The 23794-nt window shown below is 44.3% G+C and overlaps 1 protein-coding gene across 2 annotated transcripts in view; it reads left to right on the top strand.

Annotated features, from left to right (window-relative positions):
• EFCC1 (EF-hand and coiled-coil domain containing 1) overlaps nucleotides 1-23794 on the top strand; it is a 41777-nt gene continuing 17983 nt past the window's right edge. For both annotated transcript variants that reach the window (XM_048315786.1, XM_048315785.1), the window contains exons 1-2: nucleotides 1-705; nucleotides 2007-2413. In XM_048315786.1, the coding sequence (XP_048171743.1) occupies nucleotides 61-705; nucleotides 2007-2413 (1052 nt within the window). In that variant the 5' untranslated portion in view covers nucleotides 1-60. The remainder of the gene's footprint in view (nucleotides 706-2006; nucleotides 2414-23794) is intronic.

The raw sequence follows: 23794 nt of genomic DNA, 5'->3' as shown, positions 1-23794 counted from the left end.
AGCGCTGGGGCGAGCGGGCGCTCGGGATGGTCGGGCAGCGCCGCGGGACGGGCGGGCGCGATGGAGCCGCCTGAGGGCTGGGACCCCTACGGGCGGCCGGCCCGGCGCACGCAGTGGCTGGTCAGCGCCCTCGCCTACCACTACGGGCTGGACCGCGGCGTGGAGAACGAGATCGTCGTGCTGGCCACCGGCCTGGACCAGTACCTGCAGGAGATCTTCCACCACCTGGACTGCGCCGGGGCGGGCCGCATCCCCGGCGAGGACTTCCGCACGCTGTGCCAGGTGCTGGGGCTGGAGGAGGCGGCGGACCCCGAGGAGTGCGCGGGGCTGTGGGACGGGCTCTCGGCCGAGCTCACCTTCCGCCAGTTCCACGCGCGGCTCTGCGGCCACTTCAGCACCCGCGCGGGCGGCGCGGGGCCGCGGCTGCCGCTGGGCCGGGAGAGCGAGCACATCGAGACCCAGATCCGCCTGCGCAGCCCCCGCCGCCGCCGCCGCGCCGACCCCGCCGGCCGCGGAGCCGCGGGCAGCGCCGAGCGGCGGCCGCCGGGGCCCTGCTCCCGAGAGTGCTACGAGGAGATCGTGGCGCTGGAGCAGGCCGAGGACCGCATCGCCAAGCTGGAGGAGGAGAACGGCAGCCTGCGGGAGCTGGTGGAGGACATGCGGGCCGCCCTGCAGAGCAGCGACGCGCGCTGCCTGGCGCTGCAGGTGAGTCCGGGGCGGCTTCTGCACCGGCCTCCCGGAGGCGGCTCGGGTGGCCCCGAGTGCTTCAGGAAAGATGCTGCTCTCGGAAAGTCAGTGTTAAAAACCCCTCCACCTCCAGACTGAGACCGAAGTTGCTCGTTCATCCTCGGCATTAACTTTTTAGCAAAGTTTAGTTACAGGGAGGCTTTAAGGAGAAACGTATCTTCACCAGTGTGCCGTTGTATGTAGCTATGGGATAGGCTGATGAGCACTCTGTTAAAAGTGTAGGGGAGTTCAGCTTAACAAACCCAAGTGTACAATGCTGCTGCTTCTATTGCACTTTCAGCCAGGATGTGCTGATACCATATACTGGATATGCACCACTGCAGGGTTTTTCCTGAAGTGGGAAAGAACTTCTGGAGTCTCACCTGTACAAGCACGTACAGTGCCTCAGTCATAAGTGCCTCAGAAACCTTAGAAGTACATTTTCTTCCGAGCATGGTCACAAGATTTCAGAGTGGGAGCCAGTTCTGTGAGCAGGCTGATGAACAGTCTTGGGCTTCTCTGCAGAGCCCCATTAATTCTGGGGCTGGTTTCTGCTAGTTCTGCTGTACTGGCTTGAGTGAAACACATACACATTTAACAGCAGTTAAATTACTCTGGCATGAAATAGCATGGAACAGGCAGAGCAGTGAAGGGCAGCATGGACCAGTTGTTCTGGCAGGTCTGATCAGGTCTGATTTGATACTAACACAGGACTCACAGAACTGCTCCGTGTGTAACACTGCCACTTGTGTTAGCTGGCTGCTCCTCTTCACAATGTCCATCATGGCAGGTCAAAGCCACTTTTACCATTTTCATCTGAAAAGGGAAAGGAAATCTGAAGCAAACGTGAAGTCATGAGTCTGAGGCCCCAGGAAGAATCAAAAGGACAAAGAGGAGAGCTCCAGAACACCCCCCAGCTGCTCCCTGCTCTCTTCTTCTGAACACAACTTCATGGGAAATATCTTTTTCAGCACACTACTTGACTTCTGAGTGCAGACCATAGTAATGACATTAAAGCTATACAGAAACTTGTGCAATAACATAATAGCGAGTAGTTTGAAAACTAAATGTATAGCTAGGTATTAAAAACTACTTTCCAGAGATTTTTTTCCTTGTCTCTGTGTTTGGCAAAGGTCAAGTAGCTTTAGCTGCTGATCAACTGTATGTGATTAAAAAAATCCCCAACAAAGCACAATCCAGCCATTTTCAGTCTTTATTAAAATGTCAGTTGCTTTAAAACCCATCAATTTCTCCCTGCTTTCTGCTCCTGGTCATTACAGGTGGGACTGCGGAAGAGCCATGCCAGCCATAAAGAGGAGGGAACCTGTTTCATAGGGAGTAAGAGACCATTAACACAGAACCACTCCCAGACCAAGTGCCTCCAAAGTGTCCTGAAGGAAATGGAGCTCATCCGGAGCTCCAGGGATGGGCAGATTGAAGAAGCAATCAAGTTCAATCAGGAGCTGGAGAGGGAGCTGAAGAGCTCTCAGGAAGCTCTGGTCAGCCTGGAAGACTGCAACCGTAACCTGAAGAGGGAGCAGGCGGAGATGAGGAGGAAGGTGGAAGAGGCCAGACACGCCGTCCTCAACAGTCTTGGCAAAGTGAAGGAGCTGGAAGAGAAAGCTAACGAGGTGCCACATCTGCAAATATACATTCAGCAGCTGGAATCACAACTGCAGCACTACAGGTAGGTTGGAGTCCGTCAAAAAGCGCCTATAAAGTCACAGTGTTGGGACACAAGTCCGATTGAGAATCTCTGGTTGTGGCTTATTAAACGTCTCCAAATACACCTTGTAAAATCTAGCCAGAGGGAAATTAGAAGCTGCTTGTCCATTTTATTGGGTTTCCTCTTATGGATCCCTATCCCTAAGAGAACTGGGAGCATTCAGTGGAAGGTAGGCCAAGTAAGTGTGGTGATCTACAGAGAGCTGAAGTTACTCCTCAAACGCACAGCAACAGAACTCAACATGGCAATGCTTCCAGAAAGCCCCAAAACAAATTCCTGACAGTCCTTCAGAAACCATTTCCAACACACTTATTTTTTTCACTGCATTTCCTGGTCATTAGGTCCCATCCCAAGCCAGCTGCAATCAGATGGCTGACACTCCATTTCTTAAAAAGCTCTTCAGCATGTCCTAGGAACTGGGGAAAAGCACACAAGGACAACTTCTGGCCAGTGGTTTTAAACTCTGCTGTGACTTCATTGCTTCCTCACTGGCAGAATAGGTAATACTGAAAAGAGAGAAGCTGAAGTGTTCCTAAACCCACAAAATAATATAGTGGGAATCTCAAACAAAGAATACATTACTCAACTAAACCCTGCTTTTGTAACAGCATAAACAAATCTTTCCAGAAGCCAGAAAGTTGGTCATGAATTTAATAGTTCACTGCCTTTGTTGCTTTTTATCTCAAATGAAACTTGGACTCACAGATGGTTATTAAGTGTTAGGCATTTCTGCCCAAGTTTAAGACTGACCTGTAGGATAAAATCTAGTTTATATTCTCACTGACCCAAAGCAAAACCAGTATTTATAGATATATTTTTACTTACACTACTAAATCTAGTATTTTAATAAATTGCCTCTTCTGAACTCCTTGTCTCTTCCTAAACTTACACTTCCTCTGTTTGCTTATAAGAAGAATTCATAGTGAGTTATTTGTGGCATCATAGCTATTGTACTGTTTTATGAAGTGAGGAAATTCTAAAAATAACCATTTTATCCAGTGTCTTTCTGTGAGCATTGTGTATGTTAATACTTGCATGGTTGCAGAAGATCAAAGAAGATAAAAGCATTTATTTAAACATCTATAGGATTTAAAAAGCACCGTGAGGGCACGTAATGTTCGAGATGACTGTCAGGGGTCTCTGGATGAATGATACAACTCCTGGTGCTAAAAGGGATCCCACAACTGGTCAGGTCTATCATGTCCTCCTTGGTACGAGCACCAGAGATTTACTATGAGCTCTTGTCCTGTGGAATTGCTTTTCCAAAATATGATGAAGGATAAAAAAGATCACCTGGAAACAGGTAGAGGTGAATGAGTTGAAGGCAGTAAGGAATGTCCACTGGCCTCGCAGAGCAGCAACTTTACGGGTTACATCAAAACAAAGAGTGTGAGTTCAAAATGTAAATTACATGTTCCTTGTGAGATAACCTTCATGTGTAATACTTATTTTTAAATTGCATGCTAATTTAAAGTGACTGTCAAGCTCAGGAATGGTGCTGAACTGACCATTTGGGAACTACACCCCTTTTTTAGTCCCACTGGCTTTGAGATTCCCTGTTGGCCATAAAGCACCTCCCACTCCCCATCCACGTAAAACAGCTCTTGGTGTAAACAGTTTAACTTAGAGATGCATAATGGTAACTGTGACTTGCATGCCTGTGGTCATATTCCACAGCATATGGAATGCCATCATTCCACACGTTCCCCGGGGTGGCACCAAGGTGCCCAAACTGGCAGAAAATAGTGAATCAGCAGTGCAGAGCTGTGTGTTAGGGTGGGGAAAGGGTTCAGCAGCAGCATGGCTGGCTCTGCCCCACACAGCCTGGGCTGTCCCAGCTTGTCCCTCCCTTTGCTTGCTCACACTGGTGCGAAGGCAGCACAAACTCCTCCTCCTCAGGGAAATTCACCTTCTCCTGATGTGCAGGAGTCCACATCCATGGCTGTAGCTCAGGTGAGATGCTGGGAGTGCTTGGTGAGGGGAAGAGATGGGTTGGCTGAGGTGTGGAGAGGGAGGGACAGCTGGGAACCCAGCGGGTTTTGACTGTCACTTGGCAAGGGTGTCACTTGTCCTGTTAGTTCAAGGCAGCCTGTGTTTCAGTCACTACTCCAGTGAGCAGTTTTCTCCCTTGCCAGGTGCCACACAGAGTTTGTGAGCAGGATCTGGGTTTGGCAAGAGCTAGTGCTGCAAGGTAGTGGTGGAGAGAAACGGGGGATTTGGGTGTTCTGCAGAAGGCATTAACAACTGCAGATATGTCTCCCAAGAATTCACCTTAAGTGGCTTGGTGAGCCCCAGGTTTCCTCCAGCTGAAGTCAAATTTCTTCCAGAGAGGATCATCTTCAAGAGTGAGTCTGATCTATGAGCTTTACACACTGCTCCTGTTTATAGTTTCATATTTATAAAGGAAATGATTTCTTCTTTTAGGTTCAGACTTTAAAAGCTCTTTCAGCATCTAAATCCCTCTTCTAGACCTCCATCTGATACCTGCTTGCTCTCATTTAGATCTGGAATTACAACCATGACCTTAAGTTATAATCCCTAATGCAGGAAACAACACAGTTTGCATTTATTCAGGAAAGTCCTTAAGTACCTGCAAGTGATTAAATGTTGTCCTAAATTGGAGTGTGTAATTATAATCACCTATTCCTGATTTCATCTTCCAGATTCATACTCCTGTGAATCTGTATGACTTAAACATGAAATTCTTCTGAGTGCACAGGTTCCTGTGCCAGGGTTTGAAATGTCCCTGTCACACCGTTAGGTTCCTAACCCAGCCTAGTTGACCAAACAGTTCATAGTTCTTGTCTTCAGGTGCACATCCAAATCTTCCTGCTCTAATGAGTGTGTCAGGTTTCTGTCCCCTTTCCTCCCCATGAGACATCTGGACTGTCTTTCAGCTTTTATTTTTTAATCCCTGTCAAGTTAGTGAGTCAGCTGAACTTTAAAGGTAAATTTCAATAAATTCCTTACTGAAAAGCTTGAGTTCAGAGGAAAAAGACATCACAAGAAATTACGTATTTATCACTGGTATTATATAAAAAGTGTCTCATTCCCAGTGCCTGATTACAGGAGAGTTTAGGAAGTCGAGCAAGTCCCATTTTTCTGCAGTGCTGCCCAGGGAGTTATTCCCAGAGGACAAATCATTAACCACTATTCCCTAAACTCCCTTTTTTTCCCCCACTAAGTTTTGCTCCAGCACAAGGTAACACCATCCATGTATTCTAATATCGTCCTATGATTTCTAAGTATTGTTTGTAAAAATACCACACATTAAAATGTTACTACAGTAAAAATGTCACATCTACTGCTTCTTTTTATCCATTGACCCATTTGCCCTGTCAGAAAAGGAGATTAGATTGGTTTGACATGAATTGTTCTTGCCAAATATAAGTTGGCTCTGTTTTCTGTACTACACTGGAGGTGGCTTAGAAATTGATTACTTAATAATATTCTTTTTCTCTTAGCACTGGAGGGAACAGAACAATTTAACAATGGGTTTTTTTTTTGATCCCAGTGTAACAAATAAAAAGAAAGGTCATCTAGAATCGAAATAAACTTCATAATAGAGAATGTTCACAGAGGGTTTATGTTGCTGCATTAATCAGCAGCACAGTAATTACATAGGTCAGTGAAGGGGGTCATAAAATACCAAAAATGCTTCCCATATGCATGGTCTGTCTCCCAAATTACTTAATTATCCATCAGCATGTATATGTGTTAATGAGTAGGAATCCTTCTGGCATGGAATGCAGAGAGGCTTGTTTCAGCCCCTCGTATTCTCCTGTAAATATGAAGATTCAGGCCTCTAGCATCATTTTCTCCATTTATTTATTTCATCAGTGTCAGTTTGTCTAAGAAGTTATGCTTTAGGTTATCCTATACTGGAAGCAGTTCAGTTTTTCTTCTCTTTCAGGAGACAGTGCCCTGATCTTTTCAATAATTCCTCAGGTTATCATTCACTCTGTAAAATACAACAAGATGGACCAAACAGGTCCAAATCAATAATCCAAGAACAGGAAGGAAATATTGAAATACTCCAAACGAGTACAGGATCAGCTCCATTAAGTGAAGAATAAAAAGCCCTAGGAAGGAAACACTAATGCACAAAAGAAGGTGTCTGTAGTAGGTTATTTCCAGTCAGAATGGTAATGTTTTATATTTAGGCACCCTAGAACTGTTCTTCTACTTTAAAAATTAGACAATAAAGAAAATCTGGACAATTTCTGCTTGACTACTGTCATCAATACCAGCTCCTTGCTGTTGCGAGGTGAGGGACATCTTGGCAATTTGTTCCAGATGGCACAAAATTTGAGTGGGAGCTGTGGGTGTGTGTGTGCTGGACCACACCGAAGGCTGGACAGACCTGCAGGTGGTAAAGACAGGGAGCAGGGACTGATGTCAGTCAGTAGGAATGATGGCACTCAGGGAACTGAGCTCACAGAGAGTGAAATGAAATATTAATTGCAGAGGCTCATCTGCAAAAGCACTCAGATTCTTCTGGATGAACTGATGTCATCACATTTTATTTTCTAACTTTGCTGTAGCTGATACTGTTTTCTGCTAAAGAGTGTGAGAAGTTTTTTATTACAAAGAACTCTGCCAAAAACCACAGAGCCTCATGTTTTTGAAGAAGTTAGCAGTAGCAGGTGAATATATTCCCATCATATGAAGTTTAAACTACTTGTGGGTCTTTAGCCATAGAAGAACCGTAAGCTAAGCAAGCAAATCAGATTACTCTCATTGGGAACACTTTAAAGGAGCATTTTGATTTCACAAGAAGGGGTAGTGGAGGGTATTGTTATTTATGGTAGAGAGAACTGTACAGAGCAATTTAAATACATTAATTTGGCATTGTAGAAAATGTATAGCACCTCTTTCTGTGGAAGAGCTACTTTTATTTCAAACACAAGAGTCTTTCAAAACTTCCCATGATAACAGCAAAACCTTCAAATCCGTTCACATAATTGCAAGTTCATTTATCCCCAAGGAACCTGTGTGCTTTGACAATGGAAGTGTAGCCACTTCCCTGGCCTTTTTCCTGGGCTTTTACTTACACAGTGTTTATTCTTGGGAGGCTTTCCCTGGCTTCTCACTAAATCCCCCTTTCATCTGGCTGCCCGTGTTTGCTGTGCAGGGAGTGGAGCAGCGGGAGCACCATGGCAGTGCCACACACAGGGACAGCCCCGTCCTGCTCTGTTTGCTGGCCCTGCTGGAGCTGTCCCTCAGCAGCCCCCAGCACATCCCCTCCTGGGGATGGAGGATGAGAGTGCCCTGCAAGCCCTGCTGCAGCACTGACAAAGCCACAGCCCAAGGCTGAGGAGTCGGTTCTGTCCTCCCATACCCAGAGAGCAGCTGCCTTTCACAGCTGCCTCCTCCGCCCTCCTGTGCACGATTTGAATCATGCTAACCCCTCCTACACCAGAGGGATTCGGTTTTTTTCCCAAGAGGATGTGCAGTCAGGGTTTCTGCAGCTTTTCTTCCCTGAATTAGTGCCTGGAAATTCAGGCAGCAGCTTGGTGACAGCTGTGCACCTCCCTCCTTCATCCGCCTGCTCTGACTTTCCCAGTACTAGACTCTCTTACTGCACAATCTTATTACCTGGCTTATCTTATGACCCCCAAGCAGAAAGACTGATTTCATACACAAACATAACTTTAAAGAAAAAAATTCCTCCCCTACCCCTTTCAAACCCAAAGACTGGAGTCCCCATCAGAGGCTGTGACCCTCAGACAGCAGAGCTCCCATTCCAGAGCCACTGGTTTGTGGTTACTGCAAGAACCAGCACCAAACGTGGTCCTGGATCATAACCAGCCCTCAGCTACACCCCTCTGGCTTTCTGGGCTGCAGCACCTGTCCCTATCCAGCACTGGCTGTGTGGCCCTTGCATCCCAGGCACCTTGTGCCCAATGGGCACAGCTTGCCCCTGACAGGACCTGGCTGCCCTGTGCCAGTTGGCCAAACCTCCCCTAACAGATGCTTTGAAGAGCCAGCAGGATTTTTGAAATTCACCTTTTCTTCAGGTCAGTTTTATCAGACAAATTAATAATATATAACCTCAAAGTGTAACCTGTGGCTGGAACTTGGGGCTTCTATACTCCCTGTATGTCTAAGACTGGCAAAAATCTGAATTAAAACTACCAGGGGCAAGATCCTGAGAGGACCAGGGTACTGACAAGTGCTTCAGTCAGGCACTTGCACACAAATTTTGTATGAAGTACTTCATTACTCCACTGAGCCCCTCCAGAGATGAAATTAAAACAAATAAACCACCCATATCTCGGGTGGGTTTAGTGTATGTTATTTTTGTGTCAATGCACATGAGTTACTTTGAAAATCTAACAGTGCTGATCACCTACACTTAGGCACAAGCAGAGGATTCTCCGTTCTTTTAAGCTTTTTATTCTGCTGAAGGAATAAAAGGGAAGAGATTTTATGCATTATTTTCTTCATAAAACTTGAAAATTACTTCATGAAAAGGAGGAGAGGAGAAATTCTACTAAAGCAGTAAGAAGGGATTAATTACTCTTTGCTCCTATCTCACTTTCCTTCAGAATACAAAACAGACAAGGTAATTTGTAATATAGATGCTGAAAACCCAGATTTTCAAAGAGATTAAACTAATTTGTTTTGCTAAAATAGCCTGATCTCAGAATACAGAAGGATTAGTGATCTGCAGGGGAGGAGGCTTTATCTCTTGAAAACATCCCAAAACAGACAATGATGTAACAAGATGAGTGAAGTCACCCTAGAAATGTTTGAGGGAAACTTGTAGATGTTATGCTTAAAAAAAGCCAAACCAAACCCGAAATTCAACAAAAAACCCTTTAAATTGATGTGCAGGAAAAAAAGCATGGAATCATGAAGGACCTGTCCACTCAAACTTGTCATTTGATTTGAAAGTGAGGTGTTCTCCTTCAGCATCGTGCTTCAACCAGGTGTTAACAGAGTCGTCCACCCCGAGAAAGAGGTGATAGATGCACATGCAACCATTCCACTTCATCCTTCACTTCAACTCTCAAAAAGCTCCTCTGTGTTACAGTAACAGAGTTACCTGGAAACCTGGGAAAATATCTGCAAAGTAAATTAATTAACTCCATGGCTTCCCTGGGAACTTGCAGACCCACAAGCCGAGTTCTTAAACCCCATCCTCAGGACAGCCCAGCCAAGATGGAAAGATTGTAAATACCCTCGTGTTCCTCAGGACACTGCCAGGGCTGAGGCACCCAGCCTCTAAACCTGCCTGGGCTCTGAGGAGGCTGGGGCTGAGCTGATAAATGTCACTGATGGGAGGAAATACAGTACAGGCAACTCCTGTACTTCCAGTGACACGAGACAGTTACTCAGCAGCCCTGCAAATATTTGTTCTGTTTGGGACTCCTGCTGAATCTCTGCCCATGTTTGCTGTGCTGTTCCCTTCCCTTCATTCTCCTGGGCGTCCTTTCAACTTTATCAGTGTCTCATCTGCCTGATTAGCAGCATGATTAAAATCCTCACTGATATTTGCCTGTCTCATGCCTGGCTGGGGGTGTCCTTTTTGTGATACTCAGCACGATTCTCTGGATTTGCCTGGGAATCTGAACCTCAGTTATTCTGAACTGCAGCCCCTGAAAAACTAAGGGAAACTACAGTCACATCCCAAGGAAAGTGATGTCCTCAAACCAGAGAAGAAAGCTAGAAAAGGATGTCCTGCACTATAAGTAAAGCTTGGATTACATGGATCTGGTCTTACAGATTTGTGTCCTGAGGTAATCCCAAACTGGAAATTCAAAACAGACTGAGGCTGTGGGGGGAAGGAGGGTGGGAGGAGGAGCTGGTCAATGTATCTGCTTCAGTTCTTTATTACAGAAAAGAGATATCCAGGGATACCCAGTTCCACCTCCCCTGTGGCAGGGGAACTTTAAGACCATCTAAAGATTAACTTTAAGGTCCTTCCAACCCAGACCACACTCTAATTCTATGGTATTTTCACAGTTCCAGATGTGAAACCTATCAAGTCAAGCAACCTGAAAGTTGTAAAATGCATCAAGAGACTGGCTTTAGTTCAGAGACCATTCCTCACCTTTGAAAAAAAAAAAAAAAAAGGAATTTGTATACATATTTGTAGCTTTTCATAACACCCATCTGAAAATTTGGCAAATTCTGATAAAAATGAATAGGTATGTGTGGCCTTAAGGGATCACAAAGCTGCAGCTCAACTTCAGAGATTGAAAACATAAAGCATGGTCTGAAGCTTAACCATTATTGCAGGTATCTGTATCCCAGCATCTGCCTGTGTTCTGCTCACCATTCCACATAGGAATGTACTTTATTAAAAAAGAAATCTTCCAATAAATGCCAACTGTAAGCTTTGAGCAACGAGGCATCATTAGGAAGTTACTTCTGTGGAACAAAGAATTTCAGCCTCCACAGCATTGTTCTTAAACCACTTGAAAAATAAGGTGTGGAGGCTGTGATTGACTGTGGGTTGCAGTCCCTCCTTGTTTGAGGAGAAAAATATTCTCTGAAGGCTGCCTGAGCTTGGAGTGCTAATTGCCATCAGGCCACACATCATCCCTTTCAAGAACAGAGGTGCCGAGTGTTGGGAGTCAGATTTCAGAGGAAAGACCCCAAACCTTTCAATAAATCTCCAGAATAAAAGTCAGGCCCTGTGCTTTGTTTTGTGCAGAGCCTCTGCTCACAGCAGAGTGTTTCAGGGAGGGTTCATGGTGTCCCATTAATCATAACACTGCAATATCTGGGACTCACTGCACATCTGCTCTGCTTTTGCTCTCTGTACTTGACCCCATCACACGTCCTTGGCATGAGATCGCACAACAGAAAAGTATCTGGGGCTGCCCAGGGTGAGGGCAGCCAAGTTTGAAGCACAGCACTGTCAGGTTTAAGCCAAGCTCTGAGTACAGTATTTTCACTCTCCTGGAGCTGGTAGGTCTAAGGGGCACTGCTTGGCACAAAATTACACGAGGCAGAAATAGGAGCAATTAGAGCAAAGCCAATGCTTGTGAAAATTGCAGAAGAGGAGGTTTTGCTACCCATTTCTGTGCTTGGAAGGGCGGCAAACAGGCAAGGGTGCCATTTCCAGCAAAGGTACACCTGAGTTTTGTGGGGCATCACTCTGTTGTCACCCATGAGCCCCCCGTCACTACTGAATGACATTAATAAATCAAATCTCAAACTACCACTTTAAGATACAAAAAGGAAATAAAATTAAATACTTCACTTGGCTTTCGTGTTGAAGAGGCAGTTTCCTTAGTTGCAAATTATTTTTTGCTCAGATTTCTAATTCAACCAAACAAAAAAGGAAAATATTCAAACTGTTATAAGCAAAAGTTAGGAGAGAAGCTGGTCCTTAGTGTGAAAGGTCTGTGTTTCCATTAATGAATGTACATGGCTTGGCTCTGCTTAATTTCCAATGCTGTCTCTGTCAGCAGAGAAGAAAAGAATAAGAAAATCAAGAAAAAGAACGTTCTTAGTTTATTTTGTCAGTAAAACTGTGTCTCTGCTGCTGGAGCCCTGGCTGGGATGTGACAGGTTTTTCAGAAGTCTTCCAGCTGTGAAATATTCCCACCACTGGCAGGATATTCCTGGGTAAATGCACTGACTTTGAACAATAGACCTTTCAGTGCAGCCAGGGATTGGTATCTCTCAGAAAAGCTGTGATTAATCTCTCTGCAGCAGAATTATACACCAGGTTTGTTCCTGTGCTGTCAATCTCACACTCGCTGCTTTCCTCCCTCTCCCCTTGTTCCCTGCCTGCTTTGCTCTCTTTGGTTTGGGGATCTTTGTTCATCATGATTTACAGTTTCCAAAGGATGCTTCAAATGCATTTAAACATAGGAAACTTGAAAATTAAATAAGTATAAAGCTTTTAAAGTAAATACTATGTGGGATATGAATGATCTAAGCTTTGATTTCACATCAGAAACCCATCATTAAGGATCTAAGATCCTGAGAGTTTAGACCTGTACTGTTTAGAAATTTGAGGAACTGTCAGTCCCTAAGGCTTGGCACTTGTTTTGAAGTATTAAAAGTAATTTATGTTTAAATTGCAGTTCTCCAGCCTTACCAGTTAAGGCCCTGCTTCTGCAAGCAGCAATGTCTTGCATCAAACAAGTATTTTCTCCTAGGTAGGGTGCACCTTGCTTATAATCCAAATTACCTCTATATCAAAATGATGTTGTTTTTAGAACAGAAAATTATTAATGCTAGAAAGGCAGCAATTATTTCTTCCCCTTCCAAGCAGAGGGAGCTTTCCTGTGGCAGGTTCCCATGGACCAGCTAAATTGATGGATCTGTGTTTCCTGAGCGAACATGACGCACGGAGCAGCAATCACCGGGAAGTAATTGACGGTTTGCTGTCTCATGTGCTCAAGCCAAACCTTTAATTCTATTCCTCCACATTTACCTGTCATCATATGCAGGAAACAAACAGCAAATAACCCCTAAACAAAGCAATGACTCCACGGGCAGAGCCCACAAAGACACCCCGAGCCCTCCCGCTTATCTGGTCAGTGCCTGGAAGGCTGAGCTGAATTCTTCCCTTCTCTAAAGAAAGAAAAGGCCGTGGAGAGCAGAGGGGGGAGAAGGAGCGGTTCTGCTCGTTACCATGAAAAAGGAGCTGTCAAAGCATCACCTTCTTTCACCCTTCCTGCCTCGCCAGCCTTTTTCTGACCCGGGGAACGGGAGCTCAAACCAAAGCGTGCGGGCGAGCGCTGGAGCTGCGCAGGGCAAAGGCGGGGCGGGGGGACGGGACGGGGCCGGGCCGGCACAGCTCAGCTCGGCTTCCCTCCCTTGGGTGTGCTGCTGCACACACAACCCCTCCTGCTTCCAGCCCCGATCCTGCCGGGGAGGCTCCTGCGTGGAGAACACGAGCAGCCAGGTGCGGATGCCGCCTGCGCTCCGGGCCAGCAGCAGCAGCAGCAGCACGGCGTGTCCTTGTCCTGGGCACCCCAATCTCCTCGGGCAGCTGCAGAAAGGCTCAAAGCAAAGTTTAAATGCTGGCACAGGAATGGCGAAGTTTAGCCGGGTCCTGTGTTGTAACAGCTCACAATGGGCAAGGTGAATGCGAGCTGGGAGAGCTGCTGAGGTACAGAAGGAAAATCAGGAACGGCAGTGTTTTTAAAGGCAGGTTTATGAACCGTCCGTCAGCTCAACATGCAGAGACCCGAGTTCACTCCAGGGGTTTATTATTTTTGGTGAAGTTAAGCAAACCAATGCTTTTGAATTTTGGTTTGCCTTTTAACCAAGCTTAGAATGAAGCGACTCTTCAGTGACAAAAGTCCTCCCAGGACCCTGGGAACACATGCTGCCTTGCCAAGCTTTACAAAAATGCTTTATTTTTTCCATTACTTTATAAGTGAAACTGTAAATCCGTGATCTGGCCCAGAATATAATAACAAAAAAGTGCCAGGTCAGAGGTGAGTGCTACAAAACAGGTGTAAAAAAGCTTAGATTGTGCATCCTTAAATTTAAAGGGCTTCCCCTCCCTCCTCGATCAAACAAATGCATACTGCACACACTGGTAATGTACTTAGTGGGTGAAATGCATTGTAAATGAATTACAGGTTTTATACTTTAAAAGATTAGTTTGTGCTTAAAAAGCTCTACCCTGTCTGATGTTAAACCCCAGGACATATCAGATTGTTTCTCTCTCATTAAACACTGCAGAAGAGACCATCGTTCAGAGGTGAGTCTGAACTAATCTCTGGAGCTAAACTCAGTGAAGTTCCAGCTCGGTAAATTGATTCATGTCTCCACTAAAAGTGCATTTGAATCACAAAGCTTGGTTTCGGATCAGAATTGCCATCAAGGTGAGCTGGGTATGGAACTTTGACTTTACCCTAATTTCAACCATGACTGGTAGTCTGGAAACATGTTTTGTTTGGGCTGTATTTTAGCTGGAGAAATCTGCTTTATATCACATGGTAAGGAAGACTACAATATTCTGATTACAATTTTATTTTTAGGTGAAATAATACTGGAAATAAAGATTTTTAAATTGCTCAATTAGTCAAGATGTGAAAAACCAGGATCAGCTGTGAAGAACTGCAGAATGATCTTAGGACACTGAGTGATGGGATGGTGGCAGGTACCACATAAATGAAATCAGATTCATTTGGGGGGCAAAAATACCAAAACCAACCCCAAACAACACTTTCAGCTTCAGTGCAACAGATACAGTGATAAACTCAGAGCTTATTACAACTGCTGAAGAATTATATCTTTGAGCTTTATAACTCTAGGAAATGTGTCTGTTCAGTTATTAAGTTGCAGGGAGCAAAGCAAATAAAATATTCAAAGGTATTACAAAGGGAATAGAGAACAATACAAAGAAAATAATTATGCACCTTCACAGAACACCTGTATCAGAACAAAGAAATTCATGATCCTTTCACCTAAACCAATTAAACTGGAAGAGGCCTAGAAAAGGCAAGAAGTGTGAAAAAAAAAAGGCGTGGAAATGATTTTAGCCACTTGCAGATGTGGAAGAGAGAGAGCTGAGGAGAGGTGTGAAATGGGTCTGTAAAATTTTCATCCAGAAGATGAATAGGGAAGAATTGTTCAGTCTCTCAGCACAGGAACTGTGAGCCAGGGCATGAAAGCAGGAGGCAGGTTCAAAGCACACAGAAACCAAAGTGACTCTCACCCAGTGGGTCCCACTAGCTTGGAGCACCTTCCAGCACCGTGCTGAGCTTGAGGAAAGGTCACACAGATTAAACAAGCAACTAAAATATCAATTAAAAAACCCACTTAGCAGGTATTAAATAGATGACATCTCCACCTGAGTCACCATGGAAATTACTGCAATACTGCAGTAAAAGGTCAGGGGAGGACTAACGATGCACCGGACACATGAAGAGCAGGGGAAATGGATCTATAGGTATTGCCTTTGAGCCTTTAAAATACATAAAATGACAAATAAGAGTGTCTAACATCACCTTGGCTTCATCTGCAGGAATCCAAGGTCACAGCTCTGAGAATCAGGCTCACCTCACACCTGTAATCTCAGAGGACCCCTGCTCTGAGCTGAGCCCTGACTCACTTCAGACCTCAGCTTTGGATGTTGTCCCTTCACATCAATTTCCCCTTCTGAAAAGCTATTTTAATGACCCCAGAAGAAGGCAGCTATTCCCCACATCAGTTACTGCTCCTACAATCACCTTGAAGATGACCTACAAGCTTAGAGATGCTGTTCAATTCTTTCGTAACCACCCCCTCTCATTCAGATGTACAAATACCACTGATACCTGCAGATTAGCAGGATTTAAAATGGATTAACTGTTCCTCTGGTAAGGAGAATTTCTGAGCTACAGTGGTAAATATTAGCTCAAATTTGGGGAAATCTCTGACTCTCAGCTTGAGCCCAAACTTCCCCTCACAGCAGCCTCTCACAGGATTTCTTGCACACCCCTCACAAGCTTCTCCTTGTAGGACATAAAGAGTAGGATACAGGATTAGGTGGCTGAAGAGTCCAGCCCAAATCTGGTGTGACAAAACCCTGCACAAGTCCCTGCCTTTAGGTCAGGCTTTCCCTTTCTGGCCGTGTCCTGGCAGATGCCTATTGTCCAGTCTCCAATCACTTATTTAATTTCCATTCAGAGCCCAGGAGCTCCCTGCTGGGCTGGGAACCAGCAGAGGCCATTCAATGGAGATGTCAGCCTTTGTGTGAGAGACAGCCACACCAATATTGCAGGGAGCCTTTTCAGCCCTTCGTGCCTACAGCAAAATTTAATCTGAAAAGCTAGGCTTAGTGTTTCTGACATGCTGGCACAGCAAATATTTCCCCACATAATTGAAAAAGATCATTTGTAAGAGTGTTGACCCAGAGGTTCTCGACACAGACAGATCTGGGGGCAAGCAGAGCATTTTCAGAACACTGTGTGTTTATCAGAAATAGAATATGTGCTTTAATATTTCCATTCATTTGGGCCTCATGCTGTTTGCAGCTGGCTGGCACAGACAGCACTGGTATCACGTCACTCCAAGCTGCTTGATATGTGCATAAATATCCAATATTAAAGATTCTGCTCAATAATCTGTGTGATATCATTCACCAGGTGTGAGGCATAGCCAAGTGCCTCACCTCTCTCTGCACATAAAGGCAAGTTTAACTTGGTTTCTCACACCCTATTGGGACTGTCAGGGAGAGAAAATGGTGTTGAATAACCCTGGAAGGAGGGATTTTTCTCATTTCTAGTCCAGGTAGTCCTGAGGTAAAAATACAACATTATATCTCATTGAAAAAAGGAATGAAGTATTAATGGGGAATCCTCTTTTCCTTTAAAACCCCTCCAAGGATATAAGAATAGCCTGACTCCACAAGTGGGGAAGAACCAGACAGGAGAGCTGTGCTGTAAAACACAAAGCTTAAGCAGATGACACCAAAGGAGTTATTGACCACAGAGCACACTCAGCATCATCCACTTCAACAGGAGCAGAGCACTCATTCCAACCTTCCCCCACCAGCACTGCTTGGGAGCACAAGGAGCTGGAATTGCAGCAGTGCCACTGCTGCCACAGCAGTGCCTTTTATTGTTACATATTCTGCAACCACTCAAACTGTACTGTCAGACTTATTTCAGTCATTGTAACCACCCATGTCACCAGAACAACCACGATGCTTTACAAGGCAAAATGAGAAAGGAGCTTTGTGTAATGGGTCATCTTACTTTGTGCTGTCCAACCCTGGCCGGGGACTTGGGAATATTTTGAACCTGACATTCAAGTTTGTGATTTCAGAAATCTATTTTTACAGAGGTTACAGTGTCCTTGCCGGAACCAAAGATATAAAACACAGGCTGTATCCTGAATATTTTAGTCCTAGATAAATGTCTGTATGATAAAGGAGCATGATGAAATTATCTGGTTAGATTATTCAGAAAAATCTCATTTAAAATCTCTTCACATCAGTGCATGTCTTGGGGAAGGCTGTGTGCTATGAAGTCTGGAGAACTCCATCATGAATATCAAATACAGACAACTTAAAAAGCAAACACTGATTTAGAAGAGTTACACTTGGACTAGTTGATGGCTGTCTGTCCCTTCAAACCAAACTATTCTATTCTACAAGAAGAACTCATCAGGTTTGTAAACTTGGCATTGTAGTTTTCCTCTTCAGGAAATGCAGTTTTTAAAAATAAACCACATTCTATCAGATTTCAAAGTTGCAGATCTAATCCCCACCAGGGGACAGGAGAAATTTTCCTTTGTGGGCTGTTTTGAGCTCTTAACTGAAGGAACTTGTTCCCATTGTTACTGATGCTATACTGGCAAATAAGTACAAATACATAACTGCACGTGCTGCTCCACTAAGGCTTATGTGTGTTTTTGGTAGGTTTTATGTATGACGCTAAAATCAATCCTTAGAGCACTTCCCAAGTGGGCACAGACCCACAGGGAATGAAAAAGAATTTAATTAAAGCAACCTAAATGTGAATTCCAGAGTGACTGCTCAGGAAATGACCCCCTGCACAAGCTGAGATGGGTCTGAAGGCAGCCTGGGGTCTGCACTGGAGGATTGTAAGGTTTGGTTTGGGTTTTATACATCTTGTAGAAGAGAAGACAAATGTGTTGCCTCGAAATGATGTTACTCTGATTTCAGCAGCTTTTATAGAGAATCTCTTGGGGAACATCAGGGATAGTTTGGAGAGGTGCCAATCACCCCCAGGTGCTGCTGGCACCCGCAGCCCTCGGGCAGTAGAAGAGCAAGGAGGTCTCACATCTCCATCAGCCCCGGGAAGTGAGGAAACCCAAAGGCTCTATGAAAGATGCACCTGCCAGAGGCAATACAATCACTGTAATTATTATTTAAAACTAAACAGGCAAAACCTAAAACCTGAGGAGAGTTGCAGGCACTGAATCCCTTGTAATGATTGCACAGTAAATATCTTTCAGGCTGGCATCTCGTGGATGTTGAGATGTTTCTACATTTTCTTCTGCAATAATGTAGTGACATGAAAAGTCAACGAGAGCAGCACCAGCACTGTGGACTCTCTGGCCTGGTTTTGGGAACAAATAGAGTTCTTGCAGAAGTAACAGACCCCAGAATTTGAGATGTGATGGCTCTGCTGGGTTACCGAGGAAGGGCAGACTCAGGGAACCATCCCAAACATCGCTGATACACTCTGGGGTAACCTTTGATCCTGCATGGCCTTTCTAGGGGCTGAAGTGAACAGTGGGTTTAGGGGATATTGGGAACTTGGACATTGTGTCTCCTACACTGCTATGGACCAAGGGGCTAAATTCCCATGACTCTGTGTGTTTGAAGGACAATTCTTGCAGCAGGTGCCAGCACTCTCATCACAAGGTGCTCTCTGCCATCTCTGCTGCTCACACCTGGAGGCTGCCTGAGGCACTGGGACATGACGTGGTTGAAAAGTCATCTGAAACAGATCTGCACGTGGAATATCCTTTCTTTCTGTTCCCAATGATGTGTTTGGGTTTTAACTGGAGATCTGGGACGATCTGGCATTTTAAACAAATGCTTCCCCTAGAAAATCAAATTTATGCAGCAGTTGGGGTTTTTTTGCTGGCTTTGACCCTTCGTCACATCTGGAGCCCGTCACTTCTCAAACCAGCATTAACAGTGGCCCTCACATCTGAAACTAAGGTCCCTTCTGTTCCTGGTAGGATGAGAGCCCTGAAAGTAAGCAGTATTTAGTCTGACTCCCTCAGTTCTGGGCAGGATCAATGCAGCTCAATGAGCCTTTGCTAATGCAAAGCAGACTCGTGCATGCTCGTGGGATGCTGTCATTAATCCTTGGAGGACATAAACCTACAGCTGGCTCAGTTTACTGCCAGCAGCTTTTCTTAATGACCCTCCAGATATGTGATGTTTAATGTACTCCTGCCCTGTTCCGAGGAATTTACAATCCAAAAGGCAGGCAGAGCATGTTAAGTGCTACCTTTAGCTGTTCATGCCAGGCTGATCACTGCAGGGTGTGAAAATGCTCTCTCAGGGCACTGTTAGGGCCTCACTCAGTTACTGAACCCCTGGCACATCACAGGGCAGCAAACATTCCTGCAGCAAAAGACTGCACTGATTCCTTGGACTCACAACAATCAGGAGCATTTGAAAGGACCATAAATGATGGTTTGGAGGGAGAAGGGGGCTCTGCTGATAAATCTCAGGCTTAACACTGCAACAACATTGCACTTTGCACAGACTGTATTGATTTTTTTTCCCCATTTAGTTGTTTAAAGTATCTAAAGAAAACAAAACCAAGAAATATCTACATTCACTCCAAAGCCCTGCTGCTGTTTTTTCAGTCTCAGATGAAACAGTCTCTTGACAAACACCAATGCTTCCAACAGTTTTAGCTGGAGCAGCAAACCAAACCCATCAGGCTTTCTTGTGGGGCTGAGCTGAAAGGAGCCCAGAACTCTGCAGCACATCACTCCTGTTTGTGCTCTCACGTCAAAGGGACTCGCTCAGATCTCCAAAGCCTTCTGCACTCGCTCTGATGGAGACTTCAAAAAGTAAAATATGAAGTGTTTCCATGAAATTCTGGGCTGCTGCTGGTATGGCTTTAAAAATCAAACCAGCAGCATTGCCAGCTGAGTAGAGTGGATAAAAGAGATTTCGTTTCAGATGCTTTTGCATTGTGAGGATTTTGAACTTTTATTTCATATATCTCTGGAAACACAATGTGTCTAATTACTAAAGCCTAGCAGTGGAAGTCAGACACATCCTCTGCTTTCATTTTTTACCATCTTCTGTATTATAGAAATAAGCACAGAATATATTATCCCTAAGTTCTCAAGTGCAAACAACATACTGTAAAGGCCAAATCCATCTTCTTCTTTCTGATGTTTGGCTTTATGAAATGTAGAAAGTGACAGTAAAAGTAACATCAAATTTCGTTTGAAAGATTTACAAATTTAAAAGCTTCTCCCCCAAAACTGTCATTCCAGATGCTGTATCCCCACTTTTGATGGGCCTGTGTCACCTACCTAACACTCCACAGCCTAAGAAGCTTCCCAGTGCAGCAGATATGAACTGGAACATTTTCCTAGTGTGACTGTACCTGCTTTTAAGGTGGAGAGTTACAAATTCCCCCTCCCTTTTCAGTGCCCACAGTAAAATCCAGAACAACTCCATAATATTTGGAACTTTGTGGGAGTTTGAAGATGGATCAGAAAGGATCAGTGCAAAACCTCTGGAAGGTTTTAATTAACAAATATTTCTGCGTGTCAGATTTTGTCAGGTTTTATCTTGACCTGTCTTCCCTTTTAAGGCATAAATCTCAGGATTTGAGACTGCATTATAGAACGTCAAAAAGCCAAGGGAAAAGATTAAGTCTTATATTGGGGCCAAGAGGAATGGGATCAGCATTAGAAAGTTTGGGATCCCATCCAAGACTGAGACAGCTGGGAAGTTTTCCAAAGTGTTGCCCAGGGCAGTAAAGTGAAAATAGAAAATATGGTGTAAAAACCTGGTTACATAAGTTTCAGTATTGGTCACCTACTGTCAACTACAATGAAAAACCAAATATATTTTATAAACACCTGAGGTTTTTAATTCTCCTGCAGCCCTATGATGTTAAATTTAATCACTGTTTTTCATAAGATGACACAACTGGTATCACCTACTGCTTCAAACAACCACACTTATTTTAAGTCTTCCTCCTAGTGCTGGTTACAGAAAGCTTCTGAGAACTGCTTCCTGTTTTTCATACAGATTTCCCTCTTTTCCTGTGGAAATCTATTGAGGAAGCTCTCTGAAAACAAGAGGAAGTATCTGTTTCTAAATACCTGTGAGAGTGTCCAGAGGAAGGGTCTTTGCCCCCTGTGGGGCTCCTGGGGAGGGCAAGGGCTGCTTGTGATGGGGAGCACGATGTGTCCCCCCAAAAAAGCTGCACCCCTTCACACACAGCTGGGATGCTGCATGGAGAGGCTCCAGTAATGAGGGAAAAACTGCAATTAAGCATTGGCTTTAAAAAAAAAAAAAAAAAAAAAAAGAGCGATAGAGGGAGAAGCAAAGAGCCAAAGCCTTTTGTTAAAATAATATTGACTGGGAAAACAGGAATCCTGCTTACCCACCTTCCCCATGAGCAATCTTCCTAGCAACTATGTCCACCTCTCTCATTTATTAGCTCTGTGATTCCCAGCCTGTGATGGCCACATAACCCCAGCCAGTGCTCAGGGGGTAAAACAGGAGCACTGAGCCATGTAGGATTAAAGATCTCACCTACAGAAGGTTCCTTTTTAATCCCCCACTGTTGGTGCGTTCTGTCATCCCTTAAATATAGGGCTGCCGAAACAGAATCACTCTCAGAACTGGGTTTTGCATCTCTTAATTACCTTTAAGGTCATTCTGATGTGCTTTGGACACGAAGATTCTACACCGTGGAGGTAGAAAATCCAAAACAAAAGTAGAAAGCTCATTTAACAAAATCCGACATAATTTAGTGTCTGTTTCTGGTTTCTGACAGAAGCTGGGTGATATTTCCTCCCCAAGTACTGCAGTTCTGCTCCATGGCCAAGCCTTTCAAAGAGAAACTGAGCCTCGGGCAGTGTTAAAGGGTGGAAGGTGCTTTTGTTCCAATTTTTCATCCCCCTGTTAAATCATCTATATGCAATTTCCAGGGCAGCACCTACTTGCTCAATCAGGGTTTTCTTGCTTGTTCAGTTAAAATGCAGCTGAAAAGAGCAGAGGTGAGTGTGGGGAAGGGGGGAGAAATGAGAGTTATTTTAATAAAATCTACCTGCTGCTTTGTCCTGCTGAAGTCCTATTACCACTTGGAGTTGTTTGCAAGGGCTCCTGTCAGGGTTTCATTTACCTTGTGCTAATTACCAGGATCACACCTCGCCCTGGGTGGCTCGGAGGGGTCACTGTGCAACCCCTTCCAGAACGGGCTCGGTGCTGGGTGAATGACACTGCTCAGGAACGTTTGGCTCCTCTCACAGGGACCATGGCTGATCTTGGTTTTATCCCAGTGATACCCTCTGGTGTCAAAGGGGTTTGGTCACGAGTCCCTTGTGCTGACACACACAGCAGCTGATGCTGCTACGTCACCATTATTATCCTATCCTCTACTGGTTATTGAATTATTTTATCGATATTTTAATTAGTCTGTATTTTTCCATCTTTTTATTATCTTTTTCCCAGCTAGGGACCTTCCAACACACCTATCCCGAGTCTTTGTTAGCTCCTTTATCTTCTGCTTTCTGCAAAATGTCCTTGGGTCCAGAAGTTGTGCACTTTTGGTATCCAGTTTCAACAATACATCTCTCTCTCCCTCCCAGGCCTTGTTCACTGAAGCACATCACAGTTAGCATGGCAAAACTTCAAGTTTCAGGGATTTTCCCAAGCTGTATTCCCACACTTGCTGCTTATGAGAAACTTTGCTGACTAAAAGTGATTGAAGACTAACGCACTGCTTAAAAATACTGGTTATTATTCATTAAAAATTAGAAAAGCCATATCATTTCCAATACAAAAACATTTAAAAAATGGACAAACCATCAAGATCTGAGCAATATTTCACTAATATTGGCCACACTATCCAGCTAATGCTGATATGAGCAGGATTGCATTTTTAGTCTGTCTTTGCTGGCCTGCTGTGTGCCCAATCTGCACTTCTTAAATGTAATTTATTGTGTGCTTATTCCCACAGTCAAGTTGCTTAACCATTTTAGCTTAGAGTGCCTTGGAATACTGTATTTGGTCTCCTGGAAATCATCCAGAAACCTGGAGTTACACACATTCAGACAGTAACCTCTCTTCATGGCATCTGTTTTTTCAGAGACACAAACATGTTACTCCTACCCATTTTTTCCTCCGCTAAAAATCTGTATTAATTTATGATGACTTTCTGCAAACATTCAGTGATGTTGCTCATGGCCACCCTGCTGCAGAGTCCAGGGGATCCTGCCTGATAGAAGAGAGGGGAGAACTTCCAAGAGAAGCACTGAAGTTTGCCTAAGCCCCACACAAACCATGATTTTATGCTATTAAATCATCATGGGAATGAATGCAGTATAAACATATTACAGAAACTGAAAAATGGCCTGTAAAGCACAATCTTGAGTAAAGCTGTAAATGAACTTGTGTAAGCCATAACCTGAACTTGGGTGAACTATTTGAAAAGGGTAGTACTGAAATCTTTACTTAGCAAAGTGTTTAAGGAGTGTAACCTTATTTAGGTAAGGATTGCAACCAAGACAATGGAGCTAAACTCGAATTAAACTGGGGTTATGCCAATAAAATGCCATAATTGGCTGAAATTATGCACCTGCTTAGGTGTTCTGCTGCAGTAGAAAAGGGTCTATGTAAATTTAAACTTGGATAAATTTAAATGAATTTGGTGATGAATACAATGCAAACCTGCTTGGACTGGGGAT

The sequence above is a fragment of the Corvus hawaiiensis genome, chromosome 11 (assembly GCF_020740725.1).
Source record: "Corvus hawaiiensis isolate bCorHaw1 chromosome 11, bCorHaw1.pri.cur, whole genome shotgun sequence".
Lineage (NCBI taxonomy): Eukaryota > Metazoa > Chordata > Aves > Passeriformes > Corvidae > Corvus > Corvus hawaiiensis.
Note: the sequence above shows the minus strand (reverse complement) of the source record. Positions and strands in the feature narration are given on the sequence as shown.